Source organism: Zerene cesonia, chromosome 14 (assembly GCF_012273895.1).
Source record: "Zerene cesonia ecotype Mississippi chromosome 14, Zerene_cesonia_1.1, whole genome shotgun sequence".
Lineage (NCBI taxonomy): Eukaryota > Metazoa > Arthropoda > Insecta > Lepidoptera > Pieridae > Zerene > Zerene cesonia.
In genome coordinates, this window is record NC_052115.1 from 6,836,461 (window position 1) to 6,855,087 (window position 18,627).

Genomic DNA, 18,627 nt, shown 5'->3' on the forward strand with positions numbered 1-18,627 from the left:
CAACAGCAGGTTGCTGTTCACTGTGTCCAACACTATTAGCACGTGACCGTGTGAGCACCATGATACAAGTTTACTGAAAGCCACTAAATGTTCTAAGTAAATAAAGTGTGAAGTTATAAAAAGTCTAACGTATAAAACCAATCCATAACACAATAGTCATAAACACTAAATATAATATTCACAAGCCTTTAAAATATCCAATATGTAACTAATTAAACGTTCACTATAAAGACAATTACGACGTTCACTATTCACTAATGTTTACATAGCACGATCATATATTTAACAACAGTTTTTAAAATACTTGTAAGCTGTCTTTGTAAACTTAAAACTGCACGGCCGAACGTTGGGACGCCACATATAGTTTGGTTTGTTAGACTCAGAAGGTTTTAGTCCAATAACACACTTTATTAATTAGACAAAGAACATTTATTATTGCAATCACAAAATACACAAAAGTACAACAGATTGCGAAAACATTGAAATGATTAACAAAACAAGAATCTGCGCAGTTGCCTATTACGATGGCAGTTAACAACTAACTACCCTCTCGGTACCTCGCGGGGGGTTTTCGTTCCCGACCGGCGCGCGAGGTTGCCGCACCGCTTCGCGCTATAATAACCTTAATATACAAATATTCTCAATATTTTCTTTTATTCAGCATCTAGAAACATATTATTTATACCATAATGGCCCTCCAAATAATTAATATGACATTGAAATTTATCACTTCGGTATAAATATTAACAAACAATTCAAGATAAATAAACAAATAAATCAACTAGAACTACGATAATCTAATGTTTATACTAAACATTAGAATTAATTTAGAGTCGCCATTCTTAATAATTACAGTCTTTGTTCTCAGTAATTAAAAAGTATGTATAATTTAATTGCTTATGAAATGGAAGGAATAGTAATTGTTTTCTTGTAAGTACTATATAAACATATGAATAACATCACCACTGTTCAGAAAGGTAACGGAAAACATTTGAATTAAATCGGCATGTCCGTGGAAAGTTCGACGAAATGTGACATCTGGCAACCCGCACTTGGCCAGCGTGGTGGATTTTCGCCTGAACCCTCATAGGAGGCCTGTTTCCCAGCAGTGGGAGGATATTATGGGCTGATGATGAAGTACTATAAATTAATAGCGTTCTGTTCTTTGTGGTTAAAACTTACAATAAATGTGATGTGTTATATTTAGTCGGTGTTTTTCAAATTATATAGAACAACATGAAAAATTTACAAACGTTAAAACACTTGATAATTTAATAAAGTTATATGTACATAAGTACCGTGACCATCGCGGATATAGAAGCAAGGAGACTTGGGCCTCCCAGAGTGTTCAGCTCAAGTCACCAACAAACAAAAATGCATTAGGTTCCATACTATTTTACTCGCAAATAAACAAAATTTTTGTTAATAAAACATAACACAAACAACGACTGCACTAATATTTTATCAAAATTACAATACACATTTTAAAAAATGTGTAATGACTTGTATTCGATTAGATTTGAACCTTTCTAATAAACTTTTAACACTAGCAAATAGGTCTCTCAAACCATCGTATTTGGTCATGCCAAACATGAAGTCAACAATTAAAAAAATGAAATAAAAATCAAATTTCAAATAGGCAACTAAAAATTCATGTAGGCAACGCCTAAACAATTTGAGTATCGGATGCAACAACAAGGGAAACCTATATTTGCATATGGAATCTCAAGGAAATATATAAATGCTGTTTGTTTAATCATTGGCACATATCCTATTTCATAAGAATTCATCGCTGTAATCATCCCTTAACCTTGAATAAAAAAAATTGTTAACTCTCTCTACCTCAGTTTGATTATTCTTAAATAAATTTTACATTAAATTGTATATGCAATAGCATCTTTTCTTATACTTAATGATATAAAATACATATAATTTTAAAATAGGCATTAGGTACGTACGCATTGCATTGAGACAATAAAAATACATATTTTTTTTCCATCCTAGACCACTCTTGTCGTTTTCCATCAGGTGAAGCGATGGTCAAATGTTCTACAAAACTTATAGCAGATTTCCAATCAATGTTGTTAGCAAAAATCTTCATATTATATTATGATAAACATAATGGTGTATTTGAACAGCTTCATGAGATGAATATTATTTTTATTTCCTTTAGAATTATACCACATATTTGGGTAAAGACAGTAAATACTTATGTGTATTGTATCGTGTTTTATGTTCTGTTCAATAAGACAACTTTTAAAAAAGTATAAAATTTAATAATAACTCTCAATAGACAGAATAAAAACAAAATTTAAAACAATTTCGATGCAGTTTATTTAGATTATATTTACACAGTCCTTATATTAATCTGCCGCTAACCATTTCTATAAGAGTTGACGAAATGGATGTAGAAATTAAAATTTTCTATCTATGACATTGGGTGTCTAATCACTGTAGTATGGTTCGTTTAGTGACCGTAGCCGTGGTATCCGTAGCCACCGTGACCGGCGTAGCCACCGTGACCGGCGTAACCACCGTTACCGGCGTAGCCACCATAGCCGATGGCGGGAGCGGCAGCCACGACAGCGGGAGCGGCAGCCACCACAGCGCCAGCACCGCCGTATCCGCCGAGACCACCGCTTCCCAAAAGGAGAGCACCGTCTTGAGCGTTCCTGGCTACTGAGTCGGCGACGGCTTGCGCTTGGGCAGCGCTGGCAGCGACGGCAGCGGCTTGAGACCTGGCAGCGTTGGCGATACGAGCAGCTTCGAGAGCACGGGTGTTGGCGATCGCTACGGCCTGGACGCGGGCAGCGTTGGCGACACGTTCAGCTTCGATGGCACGGGAGAGTTCCAAGGCGCTGGCGGCGGCAGCACGTCTCGCAGCTTCAGCGGCTCTGGCGTTTTCTAAAGCGGCAGCCTGTGCTCTTTGTACGTTGGCGATGCGGGCGGCGTCCAAGGCTTGGGCGTTCTGGATGGCGTTGGCTTGTCCGGCTCTCGCGGCGACTTCTGTGACACGGGCGCTCTGGATTCCGGCGGCGGCTGCGTTTCCGATCTGGGCGGCTTGGACGGCCTGGGCGTTTTGAATGGCGCTTAATTGTGCGGCACTGACTGCGCCGGCATTGTTGAGTGGTGCGGCCGAACCGGCACCTAATCCAAGGCCAGCGCCTCCTAGCCCAGCTCCGCCGTAGCCGCCGAGACCAGCCCCTCCGAGACCGGCTCCGTAGCCTCCGTGGATGGGAGCTGATACGATCACTGGGGAAATGTAACCGGTTTGGGCAGTATGTGAGTCCGCAGCAGGCTTCTCTTTCGTCGCAGCTGAAACATTTCAGAGATTAACATCTGATCTTTAGATACCGAATATATTAAAAACATATTATCGTGTTAATGTCTAACCTTCTCCGAGTACTTCATACGCCACTGCGAAGACAAAGAGAATCTGTAATGGAAACCATAAGTTTTTAACAATTCAATATTTACAATTTATCAAAATATCCTATTGTCATGCCCCCTTACCGTAAGTCGAGACATGGCTAAGTTTGGTTTGTTGGTTTGCTGCGAACGCACTAGAACAAGCTGTGTTGTTGTAATGATGCCTTCCGAAAAGTTACCTGCATTTTTATACTGCACCGAATAAGAATTAACATCGAATTAACAATTCTAATAAACGCCCTATTTGAATAATATTATTTGTTCATGTAAAAACCAATTGCGGACCGGTATGCAAGAACAGCTACGGTCCACCACCCTCGTAAGCGCTTTACGCAATTGGAAATAGTCAAAATCAGGTCTTATCGCAATTTCATAAATATTAAAATTGCTTACGCGTATTCGTTGATAAAAACGCGATCTATTTGGCGAACTGTGCGCGAACGTGGGATTCAGGAACGGAAAGAGCCCTTAACAAATATCCTGAAATATAATGACAAGGCTAACGAGATGATTATGTATTTACGGGAGCGTTAATTGTTATGAAAATAAGAGAAATAACGCGATATAGCTGTCAATGCGTTAATTACATGGTAATTTACGATGATCCACAATTTACAATATAGGAACTGAACGGTGCATCAAGCATTCGATTGTTTGGAGTTCCTCTGAGCTGGGTAATACTGTTCATAATTATATGATTTATTTAAATATTAATTTAATTACCACTTATCTAACTTATTTAAAATTAATACTAGTTATTAATAGTAGGTATTGACTACGTCTTTTTCTTATTAATTTAAATTATAATGTTTAATAAGATTGTAAATTGAAAAGTGAAATTTAAATACATTTAAACAAATAAACATGTTGCCAAAAAAAATCTTGTCGTTGCAGTTAATCCAAAAAATAAAACCTATGAGGTTGTTTGTTTGTTTGAACGTGCTTACATCAGGAATTACTAGACCGATTTCAAACATTATTTCGCCGTAGTTATTGTCATACACGAAGGCTGCCTGCAGGGACAAAGCCAGGACGGACCACTATCATTTCATTGTCACGACTACGACGAGATCGGGTAACTGTAGTGAATAATAATAAAAATAATTTATTTGAATTCCAGATAATCATCCTTATTTTAATTTACATTGTACCCAAAAACCACGTTAATGTAAAAACTAATCGGTTATGTTTAAATTTTATTTTATTATAGCTTCATATCATTATTTCATTACGCTATAGAATCTATGCATCATGAACGGAGATGAGGGTTAGGCTCAGTACCCATAGACGTATCTCATAACTAATTGATCAATTTATTTTGCATATACTCATAAGTAAGAGTAAAGAAAGTATCATAATAATTAATTATTCATAATACTCTTTTGTAAAAACTTGAATAAATATGAATAGAGAAGCGTTAAATAATGATTTTTAAACAAAAAAAGTATACCGCATTCACGTTGTCAGTACTAGACAGAGGCTCGCAAATAAAAAAAGAATCGTTAAAATCGGTTCACCCAGTTAGAAGTTATAATTTAATAAACTCAAAAAATCTGTTGAATTGAGACGCTCCTCCTTTTTTAAAGTTGGTTTAAAACCCTTTCAGAGGTCTAAATCAATTTTAAAAGATGTCTCATAATTATTTGAACAAAGCCACGGTACAATACATAAACTAAAACAATCAAGAACCCATTTATAACTTCACGCCCGATTGGAGTTATTCATGAATCTTATAAGGATTTTATGTAAGCAGCCAGCTACCTGACCGCTTATTAAATGAAAAACAGCATGTCAAAGTGTCTAGCTAGCCAGTCTGTTCGATAAAAGGAAAAAATCCAATCGCGTGTCATTGCTATTCGTAACTCCAATTAACTTGGGTAATATGAACGTATATTGCTCATTCAGAGTATAAAAAGTGTAGCCATGCGTGAAATAATAAATAAAAAATTAACAATTTGAAAATATTGAACCTGTATCCTCACAGTTTTAGTAGGAAACGCTATGTTAATTTATTGCTTTATCGGCTGTGTTGAGTCATATCAATTTGTTGAAGTTATAAAACAATTTAATTTTATATTATTTATTGGTTACGTTTTTCGTGATAATTTAATTAAATATTGATTGATGAGTGTATTACATGTAATATATCATGATATAATATGATTTACCTCCTGTGATACAATGAAGTTTTATATAAAATGACTGGTTTAAATGTTTTAAAACGTATTAATTTATAAATTGTAAGTTTGTTATCCACATATTATATCATTTACCAGATCTATGACGTCACACTTATATTAACATATTGTGGTGCTTTCACGATTCATATAATGTAACAATTAGTTTTTATTAGCAATGGGTTGGAAAAATTCGGTTTCATAATTTTCATCATAGTATTGTACCAAGCAAAGTAACTATGGAAGTATAAAAAATTATAAAATTTATAGTATCAGCTATGCATAATCTATTTCAATGTATACTCACTATTGGACAGATTTTTAATAATTCTTTTTTTGTGATAATAATTACATTGACAAATTTTGAAAGAACAGAAAAAATTTGATCGTGAAGCCGGATTAGTGACGGGGATCACGGGTGGCCGAGAGGCTAGGCGTTGCAACGTTTGGCAAAAAACGCGGGTTCGAATCCCACCTCGTAATCAAAATTTTATCTATTCTTTCAATATTTCTCATTTATAAAGCATTTCAATGCTATAAAACTAAAAATTAAAATTATGACATTGATCAAAGTGCAATAAGCAACGAATATTTATATATCCAAATTTAATTTAAAATTGTCAATTAAAGCAAACAAGCTGTAAAGAAGAATTGCTAAGATTGTTTGTAAAGGCGCGTATAATTTTTTATAAAAAAAAAGACATTATGACAAATTTAAAAATTAACCTTCCCTTATTAATAGTAACTAGATATACAATCTCCGACAAAAATGTCCTCACGAAATCTCCACCCAGACCCAGAGTGGAGTTTTGGAGCTTTGTAAATCTAAATGTCAAATCTCATTAAATGTTTGATATGGACGCCATATCTGAATGCTAATGACTACTATGCACCACGGGAGAAGTCGGGGTGGAACGTCAGTAATTTAAAAAAATATGTATGTCATGCTCCCTAGAGAATATAAAATTAATTTAGACGCCCACGTCTTCATTGTTTATCTAAAATTAATTCCCACATAAATTCATTCTCTTTTTTCCTAAAAAAAGAGTAGATGCGTATACTGAATATTGATTCTTAATGACCTATAATGTGTGCGAATCTCTATTTTGATCCAGATAAGTAGAACCAATTAATTCATTGGTATTTGCACGATACGAGATGAATATAATATGATGAAACTAGTTCTTAGATTTAGATGATGGACGCGCCCTCGTATGTAACATCTTATCTTTAAAAAGTCTTAAAATGTAGATATAATAGTATAAATAAAAAAAGCCGAATAATCAATATTTATAAATGTTTCTGAAATTATGGAAAATCGGCTGGGATTTCGACATTAAAAAATGATTTATTATTTGCAAGAGGTTTACATGTATTTTACGAAACATTTAAATGCAAGTAACATTATATAAAAGAAGGTAAAAATAACGTTCTTGTGTTAAAGTTATATATATAAACTGTAAACATTTTCAGTTATAAAAGTCCCGCTAAAATTAATGTCTGTATTTGTATAAGTATGTAATTTATTTAAATATATATAATAATAATTCATAGATGATAAAAAGGTTAGCGACCTTGCAAACAACACGTGTATAAAACAAATTCGATGTTATTAGTTATTACTAATCATTACGTTAAGTTAAGTTTTTTTTATTCATGTGAGCAATTATTAGCTTTTCTTAAAGCTATTCTGTAAATATGAAATTAAATTAATATGTTCTAGACAATTTTTGTTTCTAGGTTTCAATATCGAACTGTGCTCCCTTGTCTGTGGATTAAAGATGATATATTAAAATGTATAGGCACTTTTAATCGATTGCTCGTTCTTACACATTTAAATAAGGAAGCGAATTATTTAAAAGATTTATTTCGATAAAAAAACCTAATATAGTGTTTCTACCGCAAAAAAATGAGTATAATTCAGAAACAAAAAAATATCGCAATGACTTATGAGTCACATGTATTCGATCGTAAACTAATTCGTAAACTAATTAACTGCTATAATGTGAAGATAAAAAAGGTTTTATTTTATTTTTATTATAATAATACGCTCCGTACGTGTCCCAAAAGTCTACTGGAAACGAAAGGGCTGATAGATGAGCTAATCTATAGCACGCTAGGCATGCAATAAGGGGTAGGATAGGAATATTTTATGACTTCTCACAGAAGCAAAAATATTCATAAAGATCCCAAGCCAGAGACAAGTTTGCGGCGGCAGTATGGTCGTGGTATTGTTCAATCAATGACTCGTGAATATTTGAATTCATTTTATTTATAATTTATATCAATGATTAAATTTGGCAGATAAGTAATATAATATCGTATTCCAATTAGGTTTCTTCGCCTAATCCCACTCCCGTGAGATTTAAAAAGAACTCATGTACGCGGATGAAACCAAGGGATGCAGCTAGTTAGTTCTTATAATTTTAGTATACGTATATTCTTTGAATTCCTAAATTTCCAGTCATGACAAACGTGGAAATCTAAGAATTCATATCCGTCGTCGTTTTTATACATTATACTGCGAACGGGACATGATCTTGTATTTGATGTTTTGTTAAAATGTTAGAGTCGTTTATGTGTCACTGGTACTGTAACACGCAAATACCTGATAATTGACCCACACTCAGCACAAGGGAAGACGTGGAGCCAGTTATGTTATATTTTTTTTTGTTATTGAACTTTCGTACATTTGTAATAAGTTTTGATTTTGCGGCTTTTCAAATAATGATTTTTTCTTTCGTTTCTTTCGTGCCATGAAATGTGAAAGTTTGTGAGGATGGATGGATGTTTGTATGTATTTAGTTTGTTATTCTTTCACGTTATCATATTACTGAAATAATTTTGATGATACTTGGCAGTGATAAAGCTTACGTACCAGAAAGACACAAATTATAGAAATACTTGCGTTTGCCAGCGGGTTCGTCCGCATCTGTAACTGTGTAGCACACTACATGCATTATGTTCAAGATCAGGATTCAGGATAATAAGAACTCATAAAATTATTGTATTGTTGATGATCCTTGATGAACAGTTTGAATGTAATCTGTCCGTTTAATGTGGGTCAAAACCGAGTCTGAGCGAGTCGGATACATACAAACATACAGGTGAATCTATACATGTAAGCATGTTATATATGCATATCTCCTAAATACAGGTTGCCCTGCAATCTAGCTAAGGAAACATCGGCTTTATATATGTAAACTTTAAAAATATATGTAAGACAAACCGTTTATATAAACTAAATTGTAATTGCTATAAATTGTAAATTTAAAAATGTCAAAAATGTATGTATGTATGTATGAAATAAATTGAATTGAATTGAATTGAATAAACAATAAATTTACATTAACGTATGTTGATGTACTAATTAAAATGATTGGCAGATATACGAGTACAAAATACTGGGAAGTGTCAAATATATTGGAAATATAAAGGTTAAGCAAAAATAATTCCGAATAATGATAAGATAGAAATATAAACATTGAAGCGATCATGTAAATATGACATTAATGTTATCGTAAACCGTTATTGTTTTGTTTATGTACCGTTTGTTTTGACAGTTTGTTTTTGTTTGCATATTATTTTCTAATAATTCTATTTACCTAATCGGTAACTGGCTTAACAAGAGTTATATATTTCCTGAATACATGTTACAATTTTAAGCTATTTTTTTTTTTATTTTTAATCAGAACTAGATCCCAAATTACAGTAGGTACCTTAGTTGCTTTTTCGAATATTGAAATTTCCATTCATATTTATGAGATAAAAAAATCAACACACATTTTAATATGTGATGATTTACTGTCGAAAACGCCAAAAACGTCATTCAAACAGAGAACTACATTTTTTCCTTTGCTAGTTTTGAATAATTAAAATTTACAGTATCTACTGACATAACTGTAAATGTCATAGTAATAGAGACTCTTTGTTTGTTTCTTGTCGAAATTCGCAAAGGTACATCTTTAGCCTTATGTATGACGTCATAAGATAATATATTTTTTTATTTATTTTCTACGGTCATAATATCAAAACAGAGAAACGTTTTTTTTCTTTCAATTTGTGCTACAAAAATTTAATGCTGTCAATTATTCAACAATCGTTCTCTTTTTTTAATCTTCTTAATTGTAAATTTTAAACCCTATCCTAGTTATTGAAAATTAACCGACCAATGTTTTGAAAGCGATAAAAATATAACGAAAATTTCAAAATTTTATTTCCAAACAAAAGTAGACGTTTGCCAGTTTCATAAAAATTGCACAGCAACATCGACTCTACACCTTTCTCATTTTAAAAAGTAAGTCAAAATAGTCAATATAAGACGGTCGACAAGTTCAAGGGAAGCTCACTCTCTTGACATTGAGTTTTCATTTTGTGCTGTGTTTTCCACATGTGAACCATGGATAATATCAGGCTGTTTTTATTAAGGGTAAGATTGATTTGTTTCTAATAATTTAGATATATGCTATCAATATAGATTAGATGCGCATAATCTTAGATAAGTAACTTAATGATATATCTTATATATACTAATCTTATCCTATCTTAGGTAGGTAACATAACTTATATGGCTAAACCAATGATAGTTTATAAACTATTTTATAATACTCATAAGGGATACCTAAGAGTAAGGCAGAACAAAAATTGCCGGTCTATTTTTTTTTTTTTTTTTTATATGGCAAGGCAAGCAAAGGAGCATGTGGGCCACCTGATGTTAAATGGTCACCACCGCTCATAAACACTTGCAACGGTCTATTTTTTATGTTTATTATTTTGAATTTGGCCAGCTCATACCGGGGAAGTAGCACAACTCCACAGAAAACTGGCGTGTAATAGGGGCATGCCACTGTGATTCGTACGGTGAATAATACGGTGGGGAGCCGGAGGCCCATTTCCTTTTCCTCATCCGTCCTAGTCCATTTCTTCATTCCAGTCGTCAATTTCCTCCTCCTCTCGTCGTCTCCTTTTCCTATAAAGCTACTACTACCCAACTAGCTACTACCCCTTAAAAGCGGCAGCAAAGGCACTACCTCTGCGAATGTTCATGGACAGTGGTGAACCACCAGCGCAGTTGCCCGCTATAACATAAAAAAATAAAAAATTAAATCAAACACAAAAGTGACCGACTGACTGATATACAATGAGAGCCTAAATTACTGGACCAATCGGGCTTAAATTTAGCATGGAGATAGCCACTATGATATAGGAATCCGCTAAGAAAGGCTTAAAATAGGGGATCAATATTTGTACCATGAAAATTTATTATGATCACGACCACGAGCGAGCGAAGCTGCGTGGAACGGCTAGTATTATCTGAGTTTGTAGTCTTGTACTATTATTCTAAAAGATAGGCTTATAGATAATTGAGATTTTGATGATTATTTTATATACAAGCTGCGATAAAAATTAAACCGTCCGTAATCCTACTTCCTACTTCCTACAATCCTACTAAAATTATAAATGCGAAAGTTTGTAAGGATGTGTGTGTGTGTTTGTTGCTCTTTCACGCAAAAACTACTGAACCGATTGCAATGAAATTTGGTACGTAGACAGCTGGACAACTGGAATAACATATAGGCAACTTTTTATCGCGATATTCCTACGGGATACGGACTTATGCGGGTGAAACCGTGGGGCTCAGCTATTAGGTAATATGATTGAACTGGAGTTCATTATAGGTACTTGTATATTGTTATATTGTCTGTGATATTAGATATAAATGTTGAATATTAAATGTACTCGTATGTGAAACACGTAGTAGGTACATATATGTATGATTAATACTGATTAAATGCGTGGCGATTTGTAATTTTCATTAATAATTAATTATTAATTACACGAAATACAAGCAAAAACAAGTAGGATGAAGTAAAGGATTTACATTCTCCGATAGTTATTTCAAAATTTCGAATTAAAACGTAGATAATATACATCCACTTTTATAAGATATTTTTTAATTTTATGGGTGTAAAAAATTGTTCATAAAATTTACCGTATATATCCTTCCTATATAACGATTTAGAAACTAAAAGAAAGCCTGTGTGATTTTTGGAACAGGAATTAATAAAGCAGTAACATGTTACAAAATGAATTAAATTATTTTTAATTTACATTGTAACCTGATTGTATGCAACCAGTATTATTTAAATTTAGAATTTACTGATATCAATACCAAAGAGTATTAATTACTATTTGCCATTCACTACACTAACCTTGTTGCGCTAGGCAATAGACCTAGGCTGTAATTTCTAGGCAGGTATTACTCGTGTTCCTAAAATTTAAAGCGTATAATTATTATACTAATTTTATATAATGTCCGGAGGGCTGTTATAATTTAGTATAGTCTACTTCTCAGAAAAGGGTCTTATTTTGTAAACTAGTATATTGAGTATTTACATTTTATTTTAGATTAAATACTGAACTGAACGATGGTGAGGTATAATAATTATCTAAAAATATCTAAAATTTAAATGTATAAAATTATTGTAAAACATGTAAAGCGCAAGTACAGGGTTTCTTATCGGTTCTTCTATGCAGAAACTTCTTTCCTAATCGGTACTAAAATTTTTGTTATTAATATATATCTATATTCTATAAATAAGTATTTGAGTTTATAACAGATCTATATGTACTATTCTTATTTATTTTTTATTTACAGATAATCCTGACTTCTATTGTAATAAACATAATCATTGCAAATGAAACACAAGCATACAGTACTATACCATCCAACTCAAGACATTCAGATGTATCAAACTATAACACACGGACGCAAAGAAGAAATTGGTCGAAATTGCAAACGTCAAATTTGCCGCCATATTTGGTGTTAAACAGAAAAACGGGGTCATATTTCCCATATTACAAGTTTCCATATGAAAATAGTTTGAGAAGGACATCCGTACAGACTGCACCGAGGTGGGGGAATGGTATTTAATAAATGTTACGAAATATTTTCTCGTTTTATTGTATTTTTCATGTTCTTTGCGGTAGATTATGATTATAACAAAATTGTTAACAAATTCGCGTAGTTTTTCGATTCGAATTCAAGGTGAAGATAAGATCTGAAATCAGAATCACTCAGTAGATTGTTTAAATTCAAATTCAAATTCATGTATTTGTTGCTTGAATACGCGCATTACATGTTGTTGCTATCTATGTGATTATGGCAAAAAATATACAGGTATTAAAAAAAAGTCTCCTTGTTAGGTACAAGAAACCTGTGGATCGGCTATATTTATTTTATGTTTACTCAAGCCGACATATTACTGAAATACAAATTATACTCCCAATCATGAATATTGCTCAGTCAATTTAGTTCTTATTCACTACACCGCCCAGAAAATATTTGTTCCGAAAGGTTTCAATTTCTTGTCATTATAGAAAGTCGTGTTAGTTACGCTATTTATAACCCAAGAACGGCTGAACCGATTATATTGATATTTGGTACATAAATAGTTTGCGACCTGAAAAAGGACATAGGATAGTTTTATCCCCGGAACGGGAACAATGCTGGCAACACCCCGGTTCTATATTTCCTGCGAATATGCGGGCAAAGCCGCGGGCGGAATGCTACTATCTTATAAATCACATGAATACAGGACTGCTTTCCGTCATACTTACTAGTACAATAAATGGCTAGGTAAAATGAATGTAAAAAACGGAAATTCTCTGTATAGTTTATTCGTGACACTTGGCTACGTTCCTGTAATGTACGAACCTTTGCACTTACGTATGGAATAAACATTTGCAATTATCACACACTTATAGGTTTGAGTATTCGTGCGAATGTAAGTGACATTAGCATAGACCAGTAGCTATATTATCCGCACGCATAAACACGTGTTATTTCAATGAATAAATATATATATGTTTCGTTAAAAATACCTTAAATATTCGGATAACTATGACACCACGTATTAAATAAAAAAACTTAACTACGTAAACAATTTTAAACCAATTATAAAAACATACCTAATTTTGTATTTACCGTTCAAAAATACTAAGAAATAACAATTTCCTTATTACTTGTAATATACATGTTTTCAACGTTTTAGCAGATAACGCCGTATAAAAAAGTGCGTATCAAATATGTTATAGAATAAATTAATATATACATAGAATTGTCTTTTATTAGCAGATGATTTTGATGAGTTGGTAGTTCTGAAACCAGTTTCTATAAAACCACACGAGAACGATGAACCTTGAGATGTTAATGACTGCAAATAAAAATAGATGATATGAGGATAAATGCATTACACCCCATATAGCTAGTTGTTATAGCGCATTAACATTATAATTTAAATAACAAATTCTTGTAACTGCTTGGAAAAATTCGTTTCTTCGAAATAAATAATTCGAATTTAATTTTATATAACGTTTCTCGTATTTCTGATGATAAGGGTGTTTTATTTAATAAATGTTTGTTTTTTTTTTAATTTCAGAAAGCGTCATAGACAAAGACCTCACTATAATAAATTATATTCGAAATATTTTCAATAATGATTCCGGAACTTCATAGAATCGAAACCGGCATGTTCTAGTATCAACAGTTCGCATTTGGCTGGCGGGATGGATTATGACCTGAACCCTCATTTGAAGCATGTGACCTCAGTAGTTCCAAATTTTGATCGTATGCAGAGCTGGATTTGGAGCTCTGGAGGCCTCAGGTCAACGAACAAGTGGCTCTTGGCCTCTAAATTATTTTCCAAATAACATGGCTAATTTCATTCGAGAATTATTTTTGTTTTTTTTCTTCTTTTAATTAGTCTCTACGATAATTCCATTATTTTAAGAGAGTGAGAGAGAGATAAAAGCATATAAGAAGTAACAACTATAACATTAAAATCCTTCTATATTATCGACCAATATACTTAAGTACATAATAATATACAATATAGAACCTTTTGCATGGATTCGTTAATGAATGTTAATTGCCCTAACCTGTTTAAAAAAAAATTAGCTTAAATTAAATAAAAACATTTGTTAGTCAGGTTATGTATTTATTTGTTTAATCAAAAACCCAACTTAAATCTACGTTTATTACTTGGATAGTCAAACCGTATAGATGTATATAACCGTATAACCGATATATGTTATCTGTGGTCAAACTGTTGTCTATATCATGAAACCCAAATGAACAATCGCCTCTCACTAATTCAACGACTGATGCAGTTATATGATAGATGCAATCAAGGTCCATCGTGTGTTTTACGTGACCTCTGACACAAGAACTTAGCACTGTATACTCACTCATTGTTTTTACCTCTTTAAATTTTCTTTTCTCGGAAATAAAAAAAGATAAAAGTACTTTGGATAAAAATCCATCAATTAAACGATCAAAATAAAGAAGAGAAACATATTATAAATTTTTATCATTTTTGTAACTTGTTCTGAGCTGTATATAATAATAATACTATAACACAGTCTTTTTTTTTATTTTATTAGCGACCAGCAGTCATAGTTTCCTCAAATTAATGTCATTACTCATTACCATAGCATAATTTACTTTAAAAATATGTTATCTATTTCTAGGTGTTTTCGTAGATTTAATGTAAATTAAAACACAAAAAACTCATGATACCAACCTTACGATACTTATTTTACTTCAGAAGGCATTAATAATTACTTAATTTAATTCTTGGCAATGAAAAATACCCACTACTAAGGGAATTGTACTTTCAATAAAATTAATATGATCCTTTTTAAGTACTTCTGCGAATGCTTACAGGAAAATTGTTATTTTTATATCACATTGTTTATCTGCCGGTAGGTAGGTCGGTAATTACTAAAATTCTTATTAAAATATAATTACTTTCTGCGGTTATATAACGTTATTTATATTGTTCTAAGTAGCTTGAACTAGCTATTCGTAGCTTCTGTGACCACCGACCATGTACTGTTGGAGAGGCGTAAGGTCGATTGCAGACCTAACGCCTCTACAAATAGATTGCCAACTTAAAAAGGATTAACTAGAGAAATGCAGGAAAGGGCTGGAATGGGTAAGGAAAAGGATATGGGCGTCCGACTCCCCCACTCACCGAAACAAACACAGTAACATGCTACTATTTCACGCCGGTCTTCTGTGGGGCGTTGTTATCATCCCGACCTAATTAGTGTCGAAGCGTGCTAGACTATGGATTACCCACCTTTCAAGTTAAATAGTAATCATTAGATTAGTTCACCAAGCTTACAGTATTTTGTTTGTTAACAAAAATAAGAACGTCCTCTTTTTTATTAATTCGATTAATAAAATAAAATATGAGGTGTTTATAGTTTTAACGATTTTTTAATCAAATGTAATTTCTTATAAAGTTTAAGAATCTATAAATCTAATAATATCAAACGAAATAACCTATTCTTAATAGCGATTCGCCTCTATATCCACTACTTTATATACATAGACACACTGACGGAATGACGCATCTAGTTTTGATAATATATTCAAAATTAAATCGAGTTATGTTAAAAACTTATCACGTTTCAGTAATTACATTCGTCACAATTATGCGGCCATAACGTAGTCACAAACCGGTGCGAGAAATAAAACAAAGGAGTATAATATCACGGTGCTCTGTGGCAATGACCAGTGTTTCACAGAAAAAATAAGTGCATATTGTTTAACAAAAACTCGATGGTTTCATATAATTGTTATTATAAGCACATAATGAGTGTTGATGAGAATCGTGACCCCAAAGGTGCATAAATAATAAAACAAACCTTCGCGACGGCGATTGGATCGATCGTGCATATGATATGATTTGTATATGCTGTTTGACATTCTGTGTTCGAGTGAATAAGGAATCGTTGACAACAATGGCGTATTATATAGAACTAAGAAAAAAAAACTCTTAATTATTCTTTTTTATTGAATGAAAAATGTATGAACCATTTTCAATAAGCTAAAGAAATTTCCGTAAAAGTTACAGTATGGAACACACACACACACAATGCAGGCATACATGAAATTAAGAACGTCTTGGATAAAGCCACCAGTATAATTAGGTGTTCACCTATCCGTTATCTAATCAGCATTTCAATCTAAAAAGAGTTTAATAAGTCAGCCAATAGATATAATCCACAAACTGACCATAGATAGTAGATAGTAGTCGCAAAACTTGTTTTTAATCACACGGTTGCCATAGCAACACTACTAGACGAGTCTCTACGCCTCTGTATTTATTATTATTGCTATAAACTTTGTTATTAAGTAGGAAATATACATCCATACGGATATAATTAAAACCTTCGTTTCGCTTATCTGTATCTCTAAAAATCTTAGCTAAATAATTTGTAATTACCAAAACCTATGCAAAAATAAAGTATTGCCAAAAGTTTTTCCAAGCGTAAATCTCAAGAACGGCTCGACCAATTCAGCAAAAAAAAAATTACATTTTTTGCCAATGCACAAGAAAGGTTTATATGGAGAGAAAAGACGTACCACGGGTGAAACCGGGACGGACTTCTAATTTGTAATTTAGAAAACTGCTAGTTCATTAAATGCAATTTTAGAATCTATGACTTTTGCATGCCGAGTCTTTTTAATATACGACATAATATATTATCAGCCACAAAAATATTTAATACACTTAAAAATATACAGAAACTTTGGATAATTTGTTTCTCAGACAGTTCAAGATTTCTCCGCAAAGCTCCCGCCACCCTTCGAACTTCCGTGATGAAAACTATCATATATCCTTTCTCAGGGCTCAAAGTATCCTTGTACCAAATTTCGTACAAATCGGTTCATTGTTTTAGGCGTGAAGAAGAGACAGACATACAGAAAAAGTTACTTTAGCATTTATGATATTACTAGATATTATGTTACAGTGGTATTTAATTCAAATTTTATTTTGATTGATAGTATGAAGTGATAAAACTATGACTAACCGTAGGTACTCTCAAGAGCGGGAAATTCTGCATTACGTTGATTGATAGAACACAGCAACTAGAATAAAATTTTCCAAAGATTAATCTGGTTGAACATTTGATATTTAGTTAGAATGTGAAATTTGTGTGGTGGTCGAGCACGTCAGCACAAATTGGGTCAGCTGGCACCGGGGAAGTACCACACCTCCACAGAAAACCGGTGTGAAATAATAGCATGCTGCTGTAGCGCTGTTAGCGGGGGAGCCACAGGCCCGTTTCCTTTTCCTCACCCTTCCCAGTCCAGTCGTTATTTTCAGTCGTCAATCCTTTCCTTATCTCTTCCGCCTTAGAGGCACTGTCTCTCTAAATGTTCATGGGTGATGGTGATAGTTTAACATTAGGCGAACCACTATCGCAGTTGTCCGATCATGGCTTAAAAAAAATGTAATATAATGATGTTAAATATAATTACTGATGTGTTGAAAGCAACTCTTTTTTGCCAAACAAAATTCCACAATGCCTGCAGACATTTGGTTGACAAAGTTCAGATGGAAATACTTCAAAATAGAAAGTGTTATAAAATATGAGGTTTATGATTATGCAAGTTCTAGGCTTCTACGTTCTAAGAGGATGCAAACAGCACCTCCTTTTATCATTATATCATAATTTTTTTTATCATTCAATATCGGGGACATAACGGGAATATAGATCTCTCAAATAGATTCTGCTACCATATTATCATCTTCCATCTTCTTTTTAATGGAAACTTCTGGACTTTTCTAACTACTGTGGGAGAACTTCAACAAATCTAGACTTCAATTAACAAAGTGGGTTTGTAGTGGTACTATTTAAATAATATGTTGAAACATGACTTATGAATTATTTATTCATAGTATAAACTTATAAAAAATGTTAATTATATAGATACGTAATTAGTTCGTTTACAACAATTAATAGGAATAACAAAACCGATCGAGTGTTTCCAAAAATCCCAGATAAAAACCAGTTCCCCATTGATTTGTTTACTTAATTTACATAACCTGTATATATCGCCAATTTAAGTCGCCACGAGAACTTCTATTACCCATCCTGTGTTACAGTTAAAATTTAAATCAGTAATTGCACTTACTGTCTCGGTGATCGGTTATAGTTAATG

The 18,627-nt window shown here is 33.0% G+C and overlaps 1 protein-coding gene across 1 annotated transcript; it reads right to left on the reverse strand.

The window, feature by feature from the left end:
• Positions 1–2,310: 2,310 nt before the first annotated feature.
• On the reverse strand, positions 2,311–3,673 carry LOC119831644 (elastin-like). Its single transcript, XM_038355079.1, has 3 exons — positions 3,514–3,673; positions 3,394–3,436; positions 2,311–3,315 (listed from the first exon to the last, which is right to left on the reverse strand). The coding sequence occupies exons 1-3, from the start codon at positions 3,526–3,528 to the stop codon at positions 2,468–2,470; spliced, it is 906 nt and encodes a 301-aa protein (XP_038211007.1). The 5' UTR covers positions 3,529–3,673; the 3' UTR covers positions 2,311–2,467.
• Between the last annotated feature and the right edge of the window lie 14,954 nt (positions 3,674–18,627).